The sequence below is a fragment of the Dermacentor albipictus genome, chromosome 8, assembly GCF_038994185.2.
Source record: "Dermacentor albipictus isolate Rhodes 1998 colony chromosome 8, USDA_Dalb.pri_finalv2, whole genome shotgun sequence".
Taxonomy (NCBI): domain Eukaryota; kingdom Metazoa; phylum Arthropoda; class Arachnida; order Ixodida; family Ixodidae; genus Dermacentor; species Dermacentor albipictus.
The window spans coordinates 130,299,502-130,324,755 of NC_091828.1; the positions used below are offsets into that span (position 1 = coordinate 130,299,502).

The 25,254-nt window shown below is 44.0% G+C and overlaps 1 protein-coding gene and 1 pseudogene across 1 annotated transcript in view; both read right to left on the reverse strand.

Moving 5' to 3' along the window:
* Positions 1 to 4,318: 4,318 nt before the first annotated feature.
* Positions 4,319 to 25,254, reverse strand: part of LOC135919085 (TATA element modulatory factor-like) — a 51,361-nt gene continuing 30,425 nt past the window's right edge. The window contains exons 19-25 of the mRNA XM_070524455.1: positions 24,497 to 24,563; positions 21,841 to 21,933; positions 20,847 to 20,933; positions 18,585 to 18,746; positions 14,908 to 15,033; positions 9,669 to 9,779; positions 4,319 to 4,624 (exon numbers count right to left, since the gene is read on the reverse strand). Coding sequence (XP_070380556.1) covers positions 4,598 to 4,624; positions 9,669 to 9,779; positions 14,908 to 15,033; positions 18,585 to 18,746; positions 20,847 to 20,933; positions 21,841 to 21,933; positions 24,497 to 24,563 — 673 coding nt within the window. The 3' untranslated portion in view covers positions 4,319 to 4,597. The remainder of the gene's footprint in view (positions 4,625 to 9,668; positions 9,780 to 14,907; positions 15,034 to 18,584; positions 18,747 to 20,846; positions 20,934 to 21,840; positions 21,934 to 24,496; positions 24,564 to 25,254) is intronic.
* On the reverse strand, positions 5,298 to 7,877 carry LOC135919092 (piggyBac transposable element-derived protein 4-like; annotated as a pseudogene).

A 25,254-nucleotide genomic window follows, 5' to 3' on the forward strand; every position in this document is an offset into this window, starting at 1 on the left:
CTCTGCCCATACATTTTGTCGCTAGCAGCAAAACAGTTGAACCAGTGGTAGAACTAGATCAGAGAGCAGGGGCGGGGGGGGGGGGGGTACACGTGGGAAGGTTACACGTGCTCCCAGCCAATCTGCACTTCAGCAGAGATGAAATGGACAGGTCCACAGTGTGGACCCTTACAGAATAGCCCCCAGTGTGCTGGGCAAAGGACATCTGTGCAGGTCTGGAGTTCAGTAGATCACGAGCCTAATATCCATGCTTGCGCCATGCTTCAGTGCATACAATCTGTCCCACACCCTCTGCGCATGTGGTGCAGCTCAAGTAGTGCAGCTCACACGTACATTTACCGGCGTACATGTAGTTTGGCCTACCGAGTCTCAGAGTATTGGATAGCCATTGGTGCTGCTGATCCTGACCATAGATATCGCCTTCAGTTTAAAGGAGATGGTGAAGCCCAGTTGCATGAGTGAAATTCTGATTGGCTGTATCAAGTCAGTGTCATGCCGACATTAAAACGAATAGTGTTGTGTGGCTCTTTCATTGGCTGTCTCTTGTTGACGGTTGGTGATCAGACTCGGTAAGAATAACGCTTGTTCATTCAGACTATTTGCTTACATTGACAACCATAGTCGATGGTTTCTGCACAAGTTATTTTTTCATAGATGATAAAAAAAACAGTGAAACTATATCTACCCGGCAGCATTGAGCAAACAGAATATATAAAGTGTTATATCGGCACTTCACTATTTCATTGCCCTTCCGTGCACAAATAAAATTCGTCATCTGTGATGTGCCCTCCATTTTTCTTTTGCGTAGCGGACCCACACATGCACCATGAAATCCAGACAAAGAAAAAGAAAAAAAAAATCTGTGCATAGGTATTGTCTGTGAACGCTGCGGCGTTATGGATAATAAAGGCAGGGTGCGTGTCCACCTGAGAGTGCGTGAGTGAGTGAAGAAACTTTATTGCAGGTCTGGTGAGGACGCGAACTCGTCGCAAACCTGGCTAGTACCACATCAGGACCGGCAGGTCTAGCCCACCGGCCCGGTCGCGGGCATGCCGGACAGCCAGTATTTGCTTGTCTAGAGTGGGGCTACGCAGAAGCGAGTCCCACTCCTCCTTGATGAACTTGAGGTATGTCGACCCGCACTGCCAGAGCACATGCGCTAGAGTGGAGGTCTGGCCGCAGGACGGGCAGGCGTCGTCGCGATTTACCTTGGGATAAGCCTCGTGGAGAACGGACAGACACGGATATGTGCTGGTCTGTAGAAATCTAAGCGAAACGGCTTGTGCGCTATTCAACTTGGGGTGAGGGGGTGGAAAAATCCTTCTACACATGTAGAAGAATTTAATAACGTTGTTGTGAGTAGCGGGAGCGTCCCTGTAGCCATAGGGAGGAGGGGAGTTGGCGCTCCTTACAGAGGAAGCGCGGTCGGTGATGGCACGCGCAGCCTCGTGAGCAGACTCACTGAGGTTCGGGGGGAGCACCCTCGAGTGACCTAAGAGGCAACTTACATATCTTGAAGTATGCACAGTACTCACCTTGTCATATGCAATAATGGTCACAAGTCTCCGCATTTCAAAAGAACTTGTCCTTAAGTAAACTGGTAGTTCATTAAAAAAAAAAAAGATGACTACCCAGGAGCCTCTGCGGTACTGTGGCTGTGCTGACTACAAGTAAAAATTGTGGCAATGTCAAATCAATTATTTGTACTTTATAAGCGAAAATTAATGTCTCCATAGCAGAGCTGCATTGAATTCTTTTGTGATTTTCAAGTTTTCACTTGAACAAGCGAGACCTCTATTTTAAGTATCATAGAGCGTTAATAAATGTAAAATCGCATAAAAAATCGCAGCTGCAACATGGAGAGAAGCTTTCAAGTAAAAATTTTCCGAGAGGACAACTTGTTAAGGCTGTTGAGACAAGCAACAGGTTCCGAACACTGGCACTACATCTAGCTGCACAATAATCTGCGTACGCTGGTCGAGTAAGCTTGGCTCTGCTGCACAGAACTAGTGAAACAAAGTATAGGTTTGCATTAGTGACACATCTATCACATTGTTTTCGTCTCAAATGTGCTTTTTTTTAGTAGGAAGCTTTCCTGATGTTGTGTTTCTATGTCATGCATTCTCTGTACAGCACATAGGTGAAAATCTTCTTCATTTTAGAGTGCAACTCTTAGGCGCCCATTCCTGCGGTGAGCGGCAGCGACAGAACTGAGCGAACGCGGAGTGGGATATGAAAGGCGCGAGCCGCGAACGGTGGAGACCAATGAGAGCAGTCCCTTAGCTCTTTCCGTACTGCGCCCATAGGACATAGCCCACTAACGGTAGTTTGAACCGCCACTTTTGAGACCTTCCACACCGCTCACGGACACACTGTGCTATCGTACGTGAAGGAGAACTACATTTTCGTTTTCAAAGCAGTTAGCTTTTTCTGGACCACGTGGTGATTTGTTAACGCGCTTCCATGTTTCACGATCATCAAAGTAGAAAGCAAAAATGGCTGCCCGCTATCGATTGTTTGAAACGCCACTTTCGAGACCTTCCGCACCGCTCACGGACACACTGTGCTATTGTACGTGAAGGAGGAGAACTACATTTTTGTTTTCAAAGCAGTTAGCTTTTTTCTGACCAGGCGGTGATTTTTTAACGCACTTCAATGTTTCACGATCATCAAAGTAGAAAGCGAGAATGGCTGCCCGCTATCGATTGTTTGAAACGCCGCTTTAGAGACCTTACGCACTGCTCACGGACATACTGCGTCATTGGAAGTGAAGGAGCAGAACTACATTCTTGTTTTCTAAGCAGTTAGATTTTTTTCAAGCCAGGCGGCAATTTTTGAATGCACTCCGCAGTTCCGCAATCGTCAAAGTAGAAAGCAAAGATGGCCGCCTCCGGGAGCGGCGCGCGCGCTTTGAAAGATCGCAGACGTCGCGATTCCCGTGGGTCTGCAGCTGATTTTATAGATGGATCAAGCAGCAGCGAGTCTCGGGATGCTGCGTATGTGTCGGACTTTGGCTCTGAGAGCAACGACGACAAAAACGAGCCCGGAACATCCGCGGCCGCAGCGCGGCAGGCCCTGCTCTAGTGCTTGCAGTAAAATTTTCGTAGTGGAATACCTGTTCGATAAAAAATTATGATTTTTTTGGATGGTAATACATTTTGTATATCTCCTAATTTTTCTTATATGTTTCTCTTTGTATATACAAGCGTGTCTTTACAAACTTTGTTCAATTTTATCCCAAAATCGATTCTGGCAATTTATCTTTTTTATTACATATATCTCGTTAATAAAACTTTTATCTGTGAAAAGTGCATTCATTTTGCTTTTTGTTTATGTATTACATAAAATATTTAGTGCAGTAGTTCCTTCAGAAAAAAAAAAAAAGCTGACGTAACCTACAAAAAACACCTATTTTCCCCACGGTAGAAAAAGAGTTAAGTGATGTGTGCATGGCAAACTGGTGTCACGCCAACACGCCCAACCGATCAATGCTTACTCGCAACTGATCCAAGCTGCACCACTCATATCATACTATCGTCTGCTTGCATGGCCTTGTTTGGTTTGCTTGGTTTGCTCTCGCTCATGCTTGTTTTTATTGTCATGGCTTGCGATTGTTTTGTAATCTGACTGTACGCGCAATGCGAATTGTGTACCACTTTCTGGAAGCCAGGCGGCACCGGCAATTACACTGGAACCTTCGATGAGTCATGCATAACAGCGGACGCGTTTGACCTGCAGATCAAATTTTCGATTATCGCCAACTCTGCTACAAGTCTGTCTCCAGTTCTTTGCTTAAATATATTGCAAAATAAAACACGTATAGAGCTGCACTCAAATTTTGCATTAGGGAGTATCATAATAGTCGGTAAATTTTTGTATCTGGATCTGTTACTAAACAGTTAGTCCTAGTTGCCGCTTCCCTGTGTTTTTCCTGTTTCCTTGCTTCATGCTTCGTACTCTGTGCCAAGAACAACATGTGTGTGTAGCAGTTCTATCTTTCTACTGTCCTTATCCGTAATGTCCTACGTAATGTGCACCTTTTCATGAAGCCACGCTGAAAGGCAAAACTGGCACATACAACAAATCTCAACTTTATAGCATACTTCAATTTCTGGTTTGGTTTACGAATGCAGAAATACTGCGTATAGTATCATAGCTACACTTGACAGCAATTTTAGCAACATTTCGTTATTTAATTCAGCAACACTTTTGGTTACCTCTTTATTAACTTATTTATTAATTATATTAACATCTATTGGACAGCTCCATCTGGTCATAAGTGTACAAATAAATAAAATGGAAACATGCACAAGAACACTGTCTGTAACAACCGCAGGTAAAACATTTTATTAAAAAAAAAAATCAAGACTTGCGAAGTTCCTTTGATTACCCTCCGTGCCTTACAAAGCACTATACAAACACAACACTGGTATGCACATCTTGTTTATGTACAGATCTTGCACCTAGCTTCCGCTCTCCTAACTTTAATACTCCGGTGTGGACGACACAATGTGTCAAGACACTGACTGCCTTCGCCTGCGATGGTGAGTGTCTGGTGGTGCCCCTGGTGGCAACTGGCGATGACCAAAAGAGCTCACTATTTGGCATTGATGAGCTCATTTATCTGAAATGAACAGAACATCTAAATGATCAAGCCTTTCCTGGCACTTCCTAAAAACAGATCTTCACTTAGTGTTCCTGATGCAGTTAAACCTCGATATAACAAAGAAGGTAAAATCGGCAATTTGCTTCGTTATGATATTTCGTTGTATTAAAATTTGACCTTTTATGAAAATAAGTACAGTCGCTCGGGCAATTATCGGGCAATCGAAGAAAGCAAATTTGAATGAGAAAACAATTTATTTTGAAGAATTTGGCAGTCAGCGACAAATGATACGGTTTTGTGCCCCGTACGTGGTCAATTTCTTCTTGGCGGTACGAATTAAGCAAAGCCAGCGAAGCTTTCAGGTGCACTCCGCCGTCGCAGCTGATACGAGTCGTCCCCACTTGGATGACGCTATCATGAAAAGCGCAGGCAGCGAGTCACTCCAACAAGTAACCGAAATCCAAGATTACGCAACCTCCAATACTAAACGCGCAGGAAGACAGGTTACACGATGCCACGCCGCCTCAGCACGCCTACTCAGGCGGTCGATTACCTCTAAAGCAGGGTGTGCAGCTGTGTATGCGTTCAGCTCGCACTTACAGCCATGCGCAGCCATGGTGGAGACACGCGGCACAAATCGCGATATGCCAAATTACATCCCGCCACCCAACCGGTCCCTCGGCGCGCTTGATTGTGTTATCGTGTCTCACGTGGGAAGGCAGCACTCATGAAACCACCATCTTTTTTGTCTCACCCTCGCACACTTTCACTCGCACCTAAAGCACAAAGTGCATGGGCTGCGATAGGACTTTATACGGAACATGATACGGCTCTACTCTTGTTACGCCACACACGAATTGAGAGGTGCGTTTGCAAGTAGCCACTTGTAATTCAATCACTTGACCATCTGCGCTGGTGGAAGTTTCAGTTTATTGTCTCGGCATTCCTTTGTGGCGAAAGCAAAATTTCGTTATATTAAAATCGCATACAAACCCACTTTGTTGTACTGAGGTTCTAAATACATGGGGTTCTATGGACAAGAGGTTATGAAAAGTTAAATACTTCATTATATCGAGGATCAATTGTATTTTGACGCTTCCATGTTTTTCCCAATGAGCACTTTAAGAGGCCCTTTTTGCTCAGTTGAAGCACCACACAAATTTTTCATCAATGTTACCGTGGGTGGGGAGAGGGGCTAAAGGAGATCGAGATGATGCATTTGATTACCTCCATCTTTGTGGTGTGAGTTTAACACTTTTTTTAGATGCCCCAAAGCTCTCATGCAACAGATTCTTATGAAGGCATGGCTAAATCAATTTCTACCATTGGCTATTTTTAAGCCATTCGCTTCCATGGCTTCGACGCCTGTTCCCGTGAGCTGTACAATGCAACTTTCACCACCACAGACTGCCGTGTACGGCATCGTAACCAAACCGCCATAACTCCGGCTATTACTTCCCACATGAACACATTGTGCTTTATTCTGTTTGGGAATGTCTTCCGGAAGCAATGAACTCTGATTACCTTGCGAGTGTGGAAGGTCTTGAAGCAGACGGGCGTGTGAAGTGTCACTTCAGTTTTTTCGCACTCCCACCGGCTCTCACTCTCCCCCTCGGCTTTACAGACCTGATGTTGTCTGTATGGATTTTACTTGACTGCATTTGGTGGGATCTGGCAAGGGAAGTGGGTCTACTCACAGGCCTCTAGCTGCATCGGTGAGGCACCAACAGGCAATTTGCCTCGTTGCTGGTATCCAGGCAACACAGTTTCTTCGATCAGTTGTTTCACCAGGTCAACTTTCCAGTCCGTATGGCTTACTCGCTTTCCTGTAATCTTGGATGGTAGGATGTAGCTGTTATAAACAGCGATGTCCAGGATGTAAAAAATACCTTGTATCCTTTTTGTGTACCTTTGTATTATAGAAAAGGAAGTGAGCTGTTGACCTTCCCGATCTACACCTCCTATTCCATGGTTGTAGTCCTGCACAACCTGAAGCTTCGAAACAAGCAGGTCATTCTGGCGGTTTTTCTTGCCGGTGTCAGTCACACTGGCTTTGTTGTCACACATAGAGAGCATGTTGACAGGCTTCTTGTCCTGCCACGTCAAGACCATGATGCCTTGCGAGAAGAAGGTCTTGCACTCGCCATTTTTCAGCTCCTTGGGCATGTTCTCACGGTGCACCCTAACAGTACCCACAGCGTTTGATCCCGCTTGGTTTATGTGAAGGAAGAGGAGTGGTGAAGAATACTAATTGTCCATGTAGACTGTGTGACCGTCCACAAGATGATCGCCGACAAGGTTGATGACGACAACCTCGTTACACAACATTCCTATGGTAGCGGTTGTTTTCTCACATTTTCCTGTATAGAAGTTCAGGCAGTAGCCACTAGCAAATTCACACAGCTTGTAAAACTTCACGCCAAAACGGGCTCATTTTGAGGGGTTGAACGTATGTGAGATGACCAAGAAATTTCATCAAGCTCTCACCCACAGGAGGGCCTTCTTTTGGAGAGTAGGCATTACCTAGGGACTTGATGATATAGTCCAGTATAGGTCGTAGCTTCCCTAGCCTGTCATCAGTTGCTGTAAGGTTGTTGTCACAGAGATGTAGATATCAGAAGAGTGCCAAGAAACATTGCCCGGGCATCACTGTCACAAAAAATGGTGTGCTGTTCACACTTTCTTGTGACCAACATGCCTGGCTGCTGCTCTTTTTTGACTGGCTCATTAATACACATAGCGCGAAATAACCTTTCATTTCCCTCGGTGTCGTTTCATGCCATGTGGGGCCTTGCTTAGAAGACTGTTTCTCCCTTGCATAAGTGTTGCCGTGCCTTGCAATCATGTCCCAAAAATTGTCTTCGAGGAGACTGTTGAACAAACCCAAAGCACTTTCTCACCTACTTTCAGCTTGATCACTCGCTTGACTCCAGGACTTTCGCTAAAAGACAGTTTGGTGACATTATGTGAACTGTCTTTTTAGGTGGTGGGGTGGAGACATGGGCGCCCTGAGATACACACACATTGCTTTCACAATCACTGCCATTCTCACCGTCACTCTCGTTACCGCTACTTTCTTGGTCCGAGATAGCTTCTGGATCATCATCACTTTGAAACACCAACTTGAGAATTTCCTCACACGCGAGAGCTTTCTTCTTCCGTGACCCCATGCTTCAGGCGCAGTGAACGATTCGACAAAGAAAGCGCAGCCGCCAACTTCATTTTTCTTTTTTCAAACAACCAAGCTCGAAAATAGTGTCCAACTATGTCATTCCGGTGTGAAAAAGACAAAACAACCCAACAACAGTGTAGAGGTAAGCACCTTCTACTGGGGCTTTTTAAAAGCAATGCTTTGTCCGGAGGCTGGCGAACCATCGGCTTTGGCCATGGCGGAAGCAGCCGGCGGAGTGCCTGCTTTGGAAGCGAACGGTTTAAAACCTCCAAAAACCTACAAAACTGGCAAAGTTCAAGTGCGAAACGCTGCAACATCCGCCATGCAGCACAGACCTGTTGCCTTGCGACTTCCACATTTTGAAGCTTGGGGCAATCGAAAATTTAAAAAAAATCGGCACAAAGGAACCAGATTCGTGTCGGACAATGACGTGGCAGAGTCGGTTACAGACTTTCTGAAGCAGCAACACAAGGAGTTTTATGAGACATCACGCGACTCATTAGTCAGTGGGACAAATGTCTAAATGCTCATGGAGACTACTTTTAAATAAACTACCCCTTTTGTCATATATTTGCACTGGCGCACTTTCATTTGACTTGCTTTCGTATATTCTGCGGAACTCCTGCTTTTTTTTATGTGCTTTCTGATGCGACTATAATTTCGGTGCGATTGCTCACGATACATTACTGGTGACAGTTGCTCGTGTGCAATACATTGGAACAAATGAGAGTGTCATTGAAATATTTCCCTGGCCATTGCATAAGTACAAAAATGTAAACAAGGTTCTTGACTGACAAAGTTTCATTAACATATTTGTTTTCAACTTTTTTGTTTCATAGCCTTTATTTGTTTTGTTCTTTTCATATTTTTCATATCACATTTTTTCACATTTTCAATTTTCTTTTTCACATTTTTCACATCAGCGGCATGCACTGCTTTGCTGGTTTTGAAATGATATAGTTCTAAAGTTTGTGTGATATTTTCTTTACTTATTAAATAGACAAAAAATGTGGAAACATTGATATCAATTATTTAGGGCACAATTTTTGGGACAGACGGGTATATTATTTTATGAAAAGCATATTTTGCTTCTCTTGATGGTGTGTAGCATTCAAGAATTCGTTCGCAGCATCTTTGGCAATGGCAATGCAGTTATTATGCATGTATTTGATCCCTCTACAAATTTTATAAGGAGAAGGCTGAGCTGCAACGTAAGCACCCCCTCCAGCCCCTCGCCTCAAACGAAATTTCTGGCTGTGCCACTGACTAGGAATAGAAAATTTATCGCAAGTTTAACTATCATGGACAACTAATTAAACAACTAAGTAAAAAGAGCAGTCAATATTCCTCATGCTTTTCGTGGTTTTAATTGCCTGTTGGCTTCATATAATTAGAAAGCCTGGATTGCATACTCACAGAAGCACAGGCCATGCACTGTGTTCGATATTCAAAATGATCCTACGCTCACATGCTAAGCACACATCATGTAGCGCATGAATACTGGAAAAAAACAGTCATAAAAGTTAACAGGCCACGAGAAGCCACAGTAAATGTACTAAATTCAGTTGAATGCCTTTACAAGGACAAACACTTCCAGTATTAAATTATCTGCACAGTGGTTCAGAATGCACAGTCTTTGTTGCCAAGTGCAGTTCGGGGTGCTGCTTTCTGTAAATTCTTTCCTTTTATTCTTTGTTTTTCATTTTATGTGTTTGCAAACGCCACTTATTTAACTCATTAGCCTAGGAGCTATTCCATGATGTCTAAAAGGCTGTATTTGCATCATGCTTTGAGTGATTACTTTGTGTGCATTTTTCCAACTTCATTGCTCTGTGGGCATTGTTTTAATGCTGATAGCGCTTTTTGCATAAGATCAAGTGAACTAAATACCTGAGCCTTGTACATGGACTTGATGTCTTCCAGGTCGAGACGTAGCTCTTCTGCTTCCTCGACCTTCTCGCCATACATCTGGAGCAGCGTATTGTACTTCTGGTTCACATCCTGCAGACAATGATTCCAGTGACTTATTTATTCTGCTATTACAGAACTTGAGAACATTCTTCAATCACTGGCACTTTGGTGCTTTGAAATACAATCCCTATTTGTATATAAGTGCCTTAGTAAAATTTCAAATGGGATGCAAGGAAGAAAAGTCGGATGAGGTGCCCATGTTATTCGTGAAAATGTTTACAAGTTCAATCAGATTAAACTATGAGGTTTGACATCTAAGTGAGGTGCAAGGTTTTCTGTCTCAGTTTCTTCATTCTTTTTCTCCCAAAGGGGCGTGGGGGAGAACAAACTTCAAGACTGCCCAGTGGGTTATGAGTGACGCCATGGTGGAGGGCCCCTGGATTAATTTTTATGACCTGGATTTTGTTAATGTGCGCCCGAAACACGGCACACGAGTGTTTTTGCATTCTGCCCCCACCTTAGTGCGGCTGGGGATTAAACCTGTAGAAAAGAAACCACAAGACTCCCACTAATGCATCAGGCGAGACAGATAACTAAGTAAGACATGATTGAGTGATTCAGGTCACAGTTCAACTACAATGCTGTCGGTGAGGATGCGCCTCTCACCTTGGAAAAAAAAAAAAAAAAACTAAATAAAACCCAAACAGGTGCGTCCAGCTGCACTGGGCATTTAGCAAGGGAAAAAAATGTTGGCAGGAGTAATAATCTGCCCTAGCCAGAAGTGCAAGAGAGAACAGAGTAGACGAGTTCAGTTTCAAAGAGAAGCACTATTAGTATAACAGGTCACTGAACAATGTCAAGAGACACAAAACTTGATGTGCTGGAACCTGTGCAGATCCCTCGTTTGCGCATACCGAGACATTGCATTCCCATGTTTAGAAAACTATAATTGCTTGGAAAAGAGGTGTAGTGACACTAAAAGAATGTCTGAACCCACAAGGATAAAAATTAGGTATACTAGGTACTACCGATGTATACTGACCACAATTCCCATGATAACTGAATGGTTGCAGCACAAGAGTTCCATCTAATAAATTTTTCAGGAAACCCTATGCTACGAGAGATGCCAGAGCAATGACCAATTCTGCTTTTCTGTGCTCCTTTAATGTGCACCAAAATCTTAGTAGTGTGTATGAGTATCCTTGCATTCCTAAGACATTGTGCTCAGCAGCGAAGCACTAGAGCTACTGAGTTACCACAGCAGGAAGAGAAGAAGAGAAAAAGCCAGTGCAGATGACATAAACAGAAAAGAAGTTGACAGATCCAACACTGCATGTGTTGTTGAAAATTTTGTTTATTAAAAAAAAGAAAACCAACAGAGTCACCCAAAGGGTGAAGCACTGACATCGACAGCGAGGTTTCGCATTGTGCTGAATCTCTCCAGACAGCGTTCTAACAATACAGAGGGGGTGACATGCTGATGCAACGCAGCACACAAAGCAACTGTTCCTTACAGCAGAAATGATGCCCCGACAGCCGCTAGACCTCTGAAATAAAGGAGTGCTGCCACCGGCACTGCACCTCGATGGTGCACGTGATGAGAGTGAAGGAAAACCGCATGAAGCAGACCGAGAGCTCCAAGTGAGGCAAGGCACAGTTCCCGAAGGCCGCGCGGTCGCGGCCGCCTGTAGTTGCCAGGGACAGGACCAGGTGGCATCAGTGCAGCGGCAGAAAGTAAGGAAAACGTGGGTGGCGCAGTGTGTGTTGCGTGTGGTGTGCACAGATGGACAGCATGTGGACAGCGTGGGGGAAGAGTCATGGAGTGCGGTAATAAAGGTAATGTTTGCAACAAACGTGTCGGCCTGTCGTCGTTTGTAAGAACAGTCAATTTTCGAAGCTTCAAACCTACTGTGCATTCCCCTCAGACCATTGTGTAAAGCACGGTGGGGTCAGAGATGTGCTGAAATGGAAGCATTAGTTTTCCAGTGTGGCCATGGAGAGGTACGTACACATATGCACATCAGGAACACTAGTGTTTGTGCGAACAATGCTCATGCCAGCTAGTTGAGTGGGGCACAACGCTGCATCCAGTTGGCTTCGCTCTTTCTGCAGCGAAACGCACAGTGTATCTCTTGCACCTCTGGAGAAGTCATAGCCCTCCGCGTGCTGGCTGCACATGCGCCATCGATATCATGACAGCCAAATGACGGCAACACGACCGTGCCTAAAGTGTCTGTATACATAGCTATCACAATAAAAGGAATCAGAGGACTCTCGCAAACATGTGAAGCCTATGGGCATATGGAAAAGGAAAAACTTGAGGAGAATTTAAGAGCACAAAATAATGAGTGTTCGTGTCATCACATTTCTTTAATGTGCTCATGTGATCTTCTGCACTGGCTCTTTTTCTGACCATAAGGTATCAACCCGCCAGCTGCCAACCTTAAAGGGACACTAAAGGTTACTATTAAGTCAATGTGGACTGTTGAAATACCATCCCAAAAACCTCGAAACGCTTGTTTCGTGCCAAGGAGAGACTTATTTTAAGAGAAAATGCGTTCTGAAGCGTCCGCGTACCTCTAGCGCAGTTCAAATCACCCGCCGTCCGATCGAGGAGTACTGACATCATGGTCTCATAGTGACGTTAGCCATTGGTGAGTAGAACGGCGTCCGCAGATGGCGCTACGGCTTTTCTGCGCAAAACGCAAACGCGCGGCCAAAACAGCCAAGACAGAGCCGACAGCAGAGCGAAAGCGGGAGTATGGTGGCTAGCGGAAGGAGAAACGCACGACCATAAGCTGGTACTTTATTCTATGACACAAACTTCAACGCTCGTCGCAATGGACCCTGACAACGACAGATTGGCTCGCGATGCTGGGCTCAACTTCAGCGATTTGAGCACTGACGAGCGCGACCTGCTACTGGGGGCTCGCGCTGCCGGCGTCGTTGCGTACTACGACGGCGGCCTCGACACCGGCTCTCCGGAGCGGGAAAGCAACGAGGGCTTCCCATGACATCACATGGACGTGGCATTCTCGCTGCTTGTTCCAAATGAAAGTTTCGCGAGCCAGCAGAACCTGCACAGCACGACGCGATAACAAAACTACTGAAACTCCAAAGTGTGCGCGGTGCGGAGTCGAGCGAAAACGAAACCTTTCGACCACCCATACTACTGGAGGGTAACGCCAAAATGTTATTTTTTCTTAGAATCGAATAGACGTAGACAAGTAGCATTTTCTTCCGTCTTATAATCGAATGAAATGCTATTTTTAATACAAGTAGTTGAGTATTAGTAACACAAATTATGAGGAGTGCTTTTGTCATCGGGCTAGTACCGGAATGTCGCTGGGGGGTCTCAAATCGTGTCATGCATTTACTTCAATTTCTCGGTTACTAAAGCTCTGTTCGCGATTATATTGACGCCTTAGACGTTCTAGAACATTGCTCTGCCACTTTAACTTGACTTTCTGGTAACCTTTAGTGTCCCTTTAATTAACTGAAATGACTACCATGTTAGAGCCACACAAATACTGTACAGATACAACCACACTGCACAGCTCCTTGGCTATTTATGCTTGATGGGACGCTAAAGAGAAACACTGAATCTGTTGAGACTGATGTACAGTAAGACCTCGTTAAACTGTACCTGCTTAAACAGTAGTTTCATTTTAAAAGTGGTAAAGCCAAATCCTCAACTCGGCAACCATTGAACAGAATGTGTTTTGTATCTGTATAAACAGCACCAGCATATTGCGTACGTATCGTTTAACACGTAGTGTTTCCACTTTTCATTGTGCAAACATGGCGGTGCATCATCTCCATCAGGCAGCCAGGCAGAACAACAAGCCTCAGAGGTTAGAACAACGGCCTCCAAGTGCCCTGTGTGTTTGCGCGTGAAGTAACATCAACATCAACATAATTTCAGCGCCGTGCCAGAGAGTGTTGTGGCATTGTGCAAGCAAGGACTCGCGTCATGCTGAAGCTCAGATAAAGAAGACGCCAGGTGCTCAGCATAGAAGAAAAATGAGACATTGTTCCTGGTATTGAATGTGACATGAAGTCAGCGCTGGCATGCAGCAGGGATTTACTGTTGACTGCGGTGTGTGGCATTTGGAATACGAAGAAGTTGCTCGGCAGCGCTGGTGTGACCGCGAAGAGATGTCGGCTACAAGGTTAGACTTTTCGTCATCGTTGACTCTGATGTTGCCGAAGTGTCACCTAGTGACAGTGATGAGGACTACACAGAAAGCGACAGCATGGGCGATTCAGGCCCGACAGTGGCAGAAGATGCGCGTTACGTCAGCCTCATGAATGCAATTGTCGCAACGAAAACAGCACCCTGCAATGAATAAGGAGCCCCGTGACTTCTGCAGCGCTAACGCGCCCGTGCATGGAGAATATGCAATGTCAATAAGGAATCTGCCATGCGAGTGTTTGCCGAGAAGAGGAAGCTGGCTGAAAAGCTGGCTCGCAGCTTCAATAAGGTTGAGGATGCTGTCACCACTGCTAGGCCGCGGCGGCATCAAACAAAAATAACACTTTTGTTGCGTGAAGTGAATAAATACTGCATGTGTTTTCCCCTTTCATCGCTCTCTCTCGGAGTCAAGTTTTTGACAGGTAAGTGATCGAGCTCATGCTATTTTGGTTAAGCAGCACTACTGTTTTGTACGTACTTATTACAAGCTCCAGCCAATTACGGTTTAATGAGGTTTCACTGTAGTATCCTTATAAAACTCTATCTCAGTTTGATTGCTGGAAGATAAAATGAAGGCCAAAGTACCATTATTTGAATTTTGTGCCAGAAATTTAAAGTATTTTTCTATGTTTGGGCCTTTGAGGTTCAGTAAATGTCCTTGAAACTTGCCAAGTTCAATCTTTGGCTCTATTACCTAAAATACAACATTGTATATACCTTTAGTTCTGTACCGATAAGAAACGAACCATGCTTAAACAAATGTCTTTAAAATTTATGATGTCACAGCGAGCTAGTGTGGCAATGCCACCTGTCTATCGTTGTTACATCTTTTTACATCTTTTTACATCTTTTTTCACTTGTCAAGCTTCCTCTGACGATAAGAGTGGCTTTTTTTTGGTACTGTATAGGATAATTCAGTAATATTTAGCTCAAATATTTGTTTTTTATTTTCTCTTTAGTGTGCCTTAAACTTGCAGTGTGCAGCGGTTGAGCACGTGAAACCTACAGAAAATCTCCACTTGCCTCGAAACGAACCCTGAGTTCACGCAGCTCCTCGTGCTCCTGGTCCCAAAGCTCTTGCTTGGCTGACAGTAATGTCAGCTCACGTGACAAGGATTCCCTGCATCGTTCCAACTGGCCAATTTGTGCCTGGAAGAACAACCGTGGTCAGATGGTTGAATTGGTACAAGCAGGTAGCCTACTCAAAGTGAGCCCAAATAAACGGCGCTGCTCACAAACACATCAGAACATTTACACCGTGTGTTTCCATACATGTGTAGGAAGGTGACTTCACTTGATTTGAAAAGGAAGAATGTGCAGAAAGAAGTCTAAAACTGGTTGTTGTAAATAATCACAGTGGTTACCTGCACTGAGAAGTGACAGCGATAGCTTTTTAGGGAAAACATGGGGAAGGCAGAAGATGGAAATTCCAAGACAATGAGCAAAACGAGAAAAAGGTATCGGATCGGATCGGAAAACATTTATTGGGCTCTAGAAAAGAGATCTTCACGGCTTCAGACGGCGTCTTCCATCTTCTGATGGATTCTTCTGTCTGCAATCACAGGGTTGGTGCCCTAGTCCAAGGCTCCACTGAGTATGGCCAACCCGCGAGCTCGCTCTACTAGGCGCTTTTGGCCGTTCAAGCTTACGCTGGAAAGCATACTCTCCCACTGTTCCGCACTCGGGTTTTTAATTTTATAGATAGTTGGGGACTTAATATTTTGACAGGCCCATGATATGTGGTACAGATCTGGTTTCTCTCCGCACCATGGGCACTTAGCCTCATATTGTGTAGGGAAAATTTTATTCAGAAGGTTTAGATTCGGGAAAGTACCCGTCTGCAGTTGTCGCCATGCAACAGCATCCTCTCTGCTTAGATCATTATCCGGGGGTGGGTACTTCAGTCTGACCCCTTTATAATAATTTAGTATATCTGAGTAGCCCATGGGTACTGACTCGGGTTCCTCAAGGCTGGATGTGTCGGACGCCCGGTTGGTATGCCCTCGAGCTATCCTATCCGCCTCTTGGTTCCCTGTTATGCCAGTGTGCCCTGGTACCCAGATTATGGTATGGTGAACTTTGTTTCCCGGGTCGCATGAGCAGAGTATATGGCGTGCTTTGCGCCCAATTCTGCCGTTTGTATAATTACGGCATGCTGCTTGAGAGTCTGTTATTATTGTTAGGGACCTGCCAGATCGATAGCCCTCCAGTGCTGCCAGAGCCACAGCTGCCTCTTCGGCCTCGACTACCGTGCAGTCCTGTAGTGATGCGCTGGTGATCTCCTTGAGGTCCAAATTAACCACCGACGCCACTGCTCTGCTGTTGTGTCTTCCGTCTTTGACGAACGTTGCCGCGTCCGTATACCTTGTGTTGTCCTTGTTCGCCAAGGTTCTCTGCACGTACTCCGCTCTTGCCTCTCTACGCGCCTTGTGCAGGTTCCGGTCCATATTCTTGGGTATCGGTGCGACACGCAGTGTACTGCGATACTTGTCCGGAATGGCCTCGGTACGTTCGATCTCTTGGATCATGTTGCCGCCGCCATATCTTCGCAGGAACACTCTTCCCGTGGGGGTCTGCATCAACCTACGTGCCTGAGAGCATAGTAGTGCTTCTCTTAGTTCACTGAAGGTATTGTGCAGTCCCAGGGCCAGCAGTTTCTCGGTTGATGTGCGCTGCGGCAGGTGAAGCGCAGTTTTGTACGCCTTTCGCAGTATGGCGTCCGCTTGTTCTTCTTCTTGCTTGATGCATTTGTGGTAGGGAAGGCTATACGTAAAAGTGGGAGCCAACGTTTCGACAAGTGGGCTTGCCTCTTTCAAGGCGATGTTGACAGCTTTTGAGGCTTCAAAATATAAATTAATGTTACAGCCAGAAAATGGCACAGCTTAAAGTGCAGTTTGAATATAAAAGAAGGTGAAAGCCACGAGAGAGTGGCAGTGGGAGCATTATATTGATAACAATTCTCTGCAAAGCTTAGTGAATAGCTTTGTTGGAATTTATTTGTGAGGTACTAGATACACGCTGAAACCCTGCCCTGCTCAGACTGCCTGACACACAGTCAACTAAAATATGCAAACACCACCACTTGTAACCAGCTTGTCTATAAAATGAGACCGGCATTTGACAAATGCACTAACATGACAAAAAACAAGGCATTGTTAACATGAACGTCACCAAAAATGTGTCCACTAGAAAGTCTAACCTAAGTCCACCAATACAGACCAGTGTGGAAAGCGGAAGGCGAAGGCCAACTGTAGTGAAATTCTACTTTGGGTAAATAGGGTATAGATGAGCAGCATATACTAGTATTAAAACAAAGATGCTGGGCAATTAATTGTCTAACTTTCTTATTAACAGCCTTTACATACCGTCTAGGCATGCGATTAATGCACCTGGTATTCAGTGGATATGACACAAATCGCAGCCCAGGGCCTCTGAGATTTCCCCCCCCAACACGCTGCAGGCACCACCCAATCCCCGAGGTCTTGCAGAGGAGCTGTGCAGGTTCTCGTGTGTTCTTGGTTCTGCATCATATCCAGTGAGTGGTAATGGCAGCATTTTTCCTATTTTGATTTCAGAAGCGTCTGTTTCTGTGAACTTCTTGTGACACATCAGTTTTGAATAGATGCTGCTTTATATTCACATTCCCTGATCTAAGCTTCAAAAGTTCATTGAATTTAGTGTTTAACCCTCTGTAGGACAATGAGACATGTACCTCCCATTTTGTAATGTGCGCAAAAACACTCCTCAGTTGCAAATGGGTGCACTTATCTGATTAGTTTGGGGCTGTCTTCTATCAAAAACTTTCAAAACTTAATGTGAGAATAGTTTGAAGACTGGGTACTAAGGGGCAACAAGCGTGCTAGAGCTAGAAAATTTTTCATTGTTGGAACGCTTCCTTTTTTTGGCCCACATTTGCTCGCAAGAACAAAATTCTCAAGATGCCCGGTAAGTTATTCCTCTTTCCTGCATTTAGATTTACATGTTTAGCTCACAATAAGCACCAATTTTTATATCTCTAGATGATAGCTAGTCCGCAAAACTCGCTCTTGTTGATGAACATGAAGAAACACGCACGTGCAGAAAGGTGATGATGCCATTGGTACTCAACGCATGGGCAAGAAGTGCGCACATTTTATGCATGGGTACTGCTGCACACAATTTGTTTGTTCTACTTCGATTCGTTGTACGAGGTAAGTGGTTATGTGTAATTTTTCATTGGAACCCTACACCTTTCGAAAAAAGATATTTAGTGTCAGCGGGACAAATCCATCCCACATTTAAAAAATAATCGGCTGATCTTACAGAAGTGAAATTATTTGCAAACTACTTCTAAGCCTATCGTTTACTCATACCATACAAAATATATCCAGAGTTTTGTTTGATGAGGAAAGTAATCAGAGATAATTTTGTATTGAGACCCTAGAGAATCAATGGGACATACGCATCCCACTTTTTGAAAAATTATTTAGTGTCAGTGAGACAAATACGTCCCACCTTTATGAAATAAACTGCTTGGTACAGAGATGTGAAATTTCTTGTAAACTATTTATGAGTGCCTCATTTACTCATAGGCACACAAAAAATTTTGAGCCTTGCAAAATATATACGCCGCCCTAAAAAGGGTTGAGAAACATCAAAAATGGAGTACAGTTCGTTGCCCCCCACAGATTACAGCGTGCAGATGGTACCACCATTCCTACCTGCAACTGACCAACTTCGCCTTCGCGCATCTTGAGCTGTGCCTGGAGCGACTCGATGAGCGAGCTGCCACCGACGCCACGGAGGCTCTCGTACAAGGAAGTGTGACGACTTGCTGGTCCAACACTGAATGTGCTGTTTGCCATGCTCAAGTCATCAGGCAGCTGCGTTGTTCATATTACACCATTAGTCTTGAAAGATCAAAGGGAGGTTGAAGAGAAACACTGAATCTGTTTAGAATGCAACAGTATTCTGTGAAAACTCCATTTACATTGCTTTTGCAATAATACATTGGCTATCAGAGGAGAAAATTTAGGTTGAACAGCTATTTTTAAAAAAATGGCTGTGGCTTAGGTAAGGTTAAGCCCAGGATGCGAAGCATACTAGCCTTTATTTTAGTTGTTGAACCACTGTTTAGCCTGGTGAACTGCTGTTGCTTGGCTATATTTGGTTCGGCTAGACGAAGAAACAACTCATGCATTACTGCTTCGCCTTCAAGAGTGGAACGCGACAGCGTTCCCGTCGACCCGCCAAGGGGTGTAAGACAATGGGCTACAGGGCAGCGACTACGCGCCCCGCATTGGACGCGGTGAGCGTCGAGCAAAGCAGCGTTCGGCTCAGCAACGAAATGTGCGCCTGAGCAAGAGACGCACGCCTTAGAAACAGCTCGTTTCTAAGGCAACACCGCATTAACTAGAGGCGCTTTTGTACCGCTTTGAAACATCGTACTCGTGGCTCAGTGGTAGCGTCTCCGTCCCACACTCCGGAGACCCTGGTTCGATTCCCACCCAGCCCGTCTTGCAAGAGTTGAGCCAAAGCCACTTCTCCTCTGTCGTGACGTCACGGTGTCACGTGGTTTCAAGGCGACACCGCCGCGCCTGAGGAGCTGGGTTGAGCTCTCGTAATATGCTTTGCATAAAACTTCATGCCAGAATGCCAGCATCAGTACATCAGTGTAAGCTCATGAATTTCAAGTATTTTTTTTGTATTTGGGTTACGTTGGCTCAGTAAAAGTTCACGAACCTAGCCATATTTAACTAGTGTTTCGATTTTGTCGAGATTAATAATGTATATTTTGAACATTCATAATAATGCAAGAACTTGCCTACAATCCTCTTAGCTAGTGTTTTATCTGTTCGCTCAGACGTGTTTAATACTATAACACGCTTTTCACTATTTCGCATTTCCTTTTGTATACTCGTGCAATTTAATGGTGCACGACAAATATGTGTATGCATGTGATGTATCTTACTTGCTTTGTACTTGTAATCATTATTTACTTTTCATTGGACCCGCAACTATCCTGTGGCTATGGGTCCAACCAGTTTGGTATTTCTCTATGTTCTACGTCTGTAAATAATGCATTTAATTGAATTGAATTGAATATTGAAAGTTTGGTTCCTTTAAACACAATTTAGTCAATTTTTATCCGCTAGAGAATGAACCACCTAGGCCATAGTAGATGCCATCGAAATCTATGATGTCACAGCAAGCTGGTACAGGTAGTTCAAGGCGTTGCTGCCACCCTTATTTCTTTCATGCATTTTTCCTAGCCAACCATGCCTCTTCTCACGGTAGCAGAGGTGTTTTTGGTATTGTGGAAGGGTCATTTACAAATACGCATGAAATAATTGTTCTCTTTTGTGCCTTTTTAAAATGCTAACAAGCCTAATTAGTAATTTCAATTCATATAGAGTTTGAAAGTTATGCTAAATTCGACTAGTTGCTTTCAAGTGCTCCACAGCACCCTCAGGGTGCATTTCACATTCCAATTATAGTAGTATCTTCAGTGTGCCATGCTCCAGTTGCGCATGCTCAGAGAAGCTCCCACATTCATGTTAGGAAAACAACTGTGCTTGAACAAATTTCTTTTCAGATGGCCGCTGCACCTTCATTTATTGGTATGGCATCTCGCAGTGTCAACTGCGGCATCTTTGGCGAGAGCCTTATACATTTGCCAAGTTTGTTTGTGACATAAGCAGCATTGACACGTTTCTGCTTCCAGCATTGGATTTATCTGACAAATCAACAAACGTGTCGCTTGGGCAGGTTTCCATTGGCTTCAATCTCGAGTTGACTCAGCATCACTGCAATCCGAGACAGAGCAAGGCCAGAACCAGTAACATGTACAATTATTTATTTATCAGTGACATAAACAGTATTTTACTTGCAAACTGGGTCAAGTAAGCAAGTCTAAGTGCAAAACAAACCTCCTACCAGTAACATTTAAACAGGCTGAGTGTGAGGGCAAGATTCCAACTCACTGGATTGCAGTTGAAGGTGTCACTGACGGAACTGTAGTGTGACGCTGTAGGTGATGGAGTGTTAGAATTTTCAAGCCTCTTCTCTCGCTGGGAAAAAAAAAAAAAAAAAAACAAGGAACAGGACATTGTGAATGGCTGTAAGCTCCAAGAAATGCCACTGCATTGCCCTCATAAAAATGTATCAATTTTAAATAGTGAGAACTTTTATGCCTCAGTATTTACTTATTGGGGTTCTGCACTACAGTTTTTATTTTCTTTGCCAATACAGCAAGAAATAAGTGAAAAGAGGCAGGTAAGTTTTCACTCATGTAAATGCCTAACGATTCTTTTGCATATAATCAAATAAAGGTTACTGGTTGTTTAATGTCAGACAGGTGGAGTCAATGTAACATTTTAAACCCTTGTAAGCCCTTCATGTTTCATTTTCTATTATGAATTATTTGAACTATGAGAGCCATGTGCAAGCTGTCATGTAAATTAGGTAAAAGCGGCAGAAAGGCAACAAGTGTTGCACAAGTTGTGACAAATTAACCAAAACAACAAGCATGCAAAATTATAACAAATGCTATGCAAATCCTGTGCTAAACATTCCCTGCCTCCATGCCACAAAAACATATTGTCCTCGAAGCCACAGTATCAATGTTGGAGAGCTTCTTTTCTTCTGCTGTTATGCCACACCTTATCAAATACTGAATTTAAAAAGAAAGGATGCATAACTGCTTGTTTTTCAGAGAAAATTCTAAGTTCTAATGTCTCATTTAGCTCAGGCTTAATGAACTTAAAGAACTTGATGGGCACAACACAAAGTGAAAGCACTTACTGAACAACAAGTCACAACTTTTCTGTTGAGATCAATGCACTACAAATGAGTGCAGTAGTAAGAAGATCACAGACAGCTCACAAAACAGCACCACACAGCCCCCGTGGAGCACCAGACACAGTTAAGAATCGTGCGCAAAATTCCAGAGAAAAGTGAGCCGCTACAGGGCTTCACCTCTGCTCGGAGCTGTTCCTGAAGCAAGGCGTTCTTGTTGTGCTCGCTGGAGAGTTCCTCTTGCAGGGCGCTCAGCTGTGCAGACAAGGCATCCTGGTTGAACAAGCAGGAGAGAACAGTGTAGACACACTATCAAGGAATTGACAAGAATATTATTGCTGGAGAATTAGCATAATGCATATATATATATATATATATATATATATATATATATATATATATATATATATATATATATATATATATATATATATATATATATATATATATATATATATATATATATATATATATATATATGTGATGTCCAAAGTGCACCAAGGAATTCCTGTCTTCCTCATGCAATGCAAGCATGCAGCACGTACAATGAAAAGATGGAAAACAAGTGTAGGGGCAGCTGTGAGCTCTGGATTGATGTGCTCATGGTAGTACATCGCAACAGTAATCAATGCACATACATTTGCCTCTACCAAATGGCTTTCAACATGCAACATTCCGTGATTGCACTGCAAGTCTAACGGTTCTGCATGGTCTCTGTGATGGTAACGTACAAGTAGTCTGCACTATGCTAATCCCAGGGACCACAGTTATGGCATACTGTGGTCATCATCCCTTGCTCTTAGGGTAGTGGAACATCTTGTTTATGAGCTTAAATGCATTGCAAAGGTTGACTTTGCCCTGCTGCACAAACTTTTCAACACCAAAACTGCGGCTGGGGTCAAGGGAAAACAAAAACAAACCGTTGTACTTGCACACCAAAGCAACATACGTGATCAAGTACTGGTGGGTGATGTTATGCGACGTCATGCATGGACATTTATCGCTGCAACCTCAAAGTGGCCAGGAGTGGCAGTGCTGGCCGCAACATAGTATGCTTAAAGGGACACTAAAGGCAAATATTAAGTCAAGCTAAAGTGACAGATTAGTGCTCGAGAATCTCTAAGGTGTCAATATCATCGCGAACAGAGCCTTAATAATCGAGAAATTGAGGTAAATGAAGGACATGATTAGAGGCTCCCCTGGGACATTTAACTACTTGCCCGATGACGAAAGCACTCCTCAGTTAAATTCTGTCGCTGGTACTCAACCACTCGTTGCAAAAAAACATCCTTGTATTATATTATAATATGAAATAAAATGCTACTTGTCCGGTTGTATTTCACTTTAGAAAAAAGAACTCATTGAAATAACCCTGACAATGATGTGGGTGGTCGAAAGGTTTCGTTTTCGCTCGACTTCGCGCAGCCCACGCTTTTGTATTTCAGTAGATATCGCATAGTGCTCTGCTGATTTCCCTGACTCTCTAAACTCGCACAAACTGCAAATAGTAGAGAATTCAACTTCCGTGTGATGTCGCGGAATGCCCTAATAGTCTATGCCACTTGACCAAAAGGCAGCTGCAGCGGCGAGTCCGCTGCTCTGTCTTGGCTCAGTACCACCGTCTGTCGAGTGCTGCTCACTGACGGCAGCAAACAGAGGTGATGGCGTATGCAACGACACCGATCCCCCGATTTGGTGGCTGGATATCTTAATTTCGAAAAAGGCATTCGGGCCCTTCAGATGCAATTTTCTTGTAGTAAACTAAGCCTTTTCTTGGCACGAAACAAGTGTTGCGAGGTTTCTGGAATGGTATTTAAACAGTCCATGTCGACTTAGTATTTGCCTTTAGTGTCCCTTTATCATGTTCACTGTGGTGTGGCTCACCAGCTGTGTCAGCTGCTCCCTGAGCAATTGTGAAAAATCCTTGTTGCTTCTGGTTGCAAATGCTGTGGTGCCATCTCTACAGCTTGAGAAAGATGCAATACTGCTAGACTCACCAGTGAGTCATGATGAACTCAAGGAATATGATATGTGACCAACCAATAGGTTGTGAGGCGTAAGCTAAGGAAGTGCTGCCACAGTGTTAACAACATGTTAAAAAAATACAGAGACAGAGACGTCAGTTTACTTCACTTGCTCCTTGTGCAATGTGTTTCTCATACAAAGGCTACTAAAATCTGTCCTTGACCAGTCGTGTACTTCTGGATCCTCCCAACTACCACACTTTCCACATTTAGAAGGCAAGTGAATGCAATTAAATCAAAGCAAGATGACAAAAAATGTGCAGATCCCATGCACTGTGGGAATCAATGTAAGCGAAGCTTTCTGTGCTGTTTGCTTTGATTGACGATAATCAGTGGTGATGCTGAAGGCGAAATCTTAATTTCTTCAACGTTCAGTCTAACGCCAGAGTATTGAGTTGATGATAAACATTACCTTGCGAGCACCATTGCTATCTGTCTGCGTTGTACACAGAAAACGCAGGGAGAGGTGTTTACTTGAGGCATTGTTTAAGCCATATTTCATAACCTCTTAGAGGGCTGAGCATTGTCATTATCTCACATGGCACATCGCATCGTGGCAGAAGAAGTAAACTTTAGTTGAATTATGGGGCTGTACGTGCCAAAACCACAATAAGATTATGAGGCACGTTGTGATGGCAGACTCTGGAGTGATTTTGACACCGTGATGCCCTTTAACGTGTCCAAATATCTAAGAATGTTTAAGAACTTCTATTTAAAAACTTCCAAAACTGCACCATGCGTCACAGCACACCCTTTGCTGACAAACACGAAGCTTATGTACACTTGTAAATATGAGTGTCTGCATGGCTCACCTTTTCAGTCCTGAGGGTCTTCAGAGACTGCTCGAGTCTTGCTTTTGTCGCCCTGAGGTTGCTTTCCCTGATAGAAACAAAAATTGATGTTGCCAGCACTGAACATCCACACAAACTCCCAAGCACCACCACTAAAATCAGGCAACCATGAGGACTCAAGCGTAAGTTGTGCTTGACAAAGCACACTCATCAACTATCATCAAATGAGTTGATGCTACCGCTATTACTATTACTATTGGTCAAGAAAACCTGATGACACAACTTGATAATGAGTCAACTCAAACAATGCTCAATACACCATTAACAGATGCCTGATTCTATTGCACTAGAGTTGCGAGATATCAATTAACAGTGAACCCTCGTTAAACCGTAGTTGGCTGGAGCTCGGAAAAAGTATGTACTAAACGGTAGTAGAGCTTAACCAAAAAAGGATGCGATTGCCCACTTACCTGTTGAAAATGGAACAAGAGAGGGCGATGAAAGAGCAGAAAACATGCACTATTTATTCACTTTGGGCGACAAAAGCATGTTATTTTCGTTTGGTGCCACGACGGGCTAGCAGAAACGATGGCGGCCTCAAACTCACTCAACCTACGAGCCAGCTTTTCCGCCAGCCTTCTGTTCGCGGCAAACACCTGCATCAGGCCGACGTAACGTGCAGCCTCTGCCACTATCGGGCCTAAATCGCCCGTGCTGTCGCTTTCTGTATCGTCCTCATCCCTGTCGTTAGGTGATATTTTGGCAATGACAGAGATAAC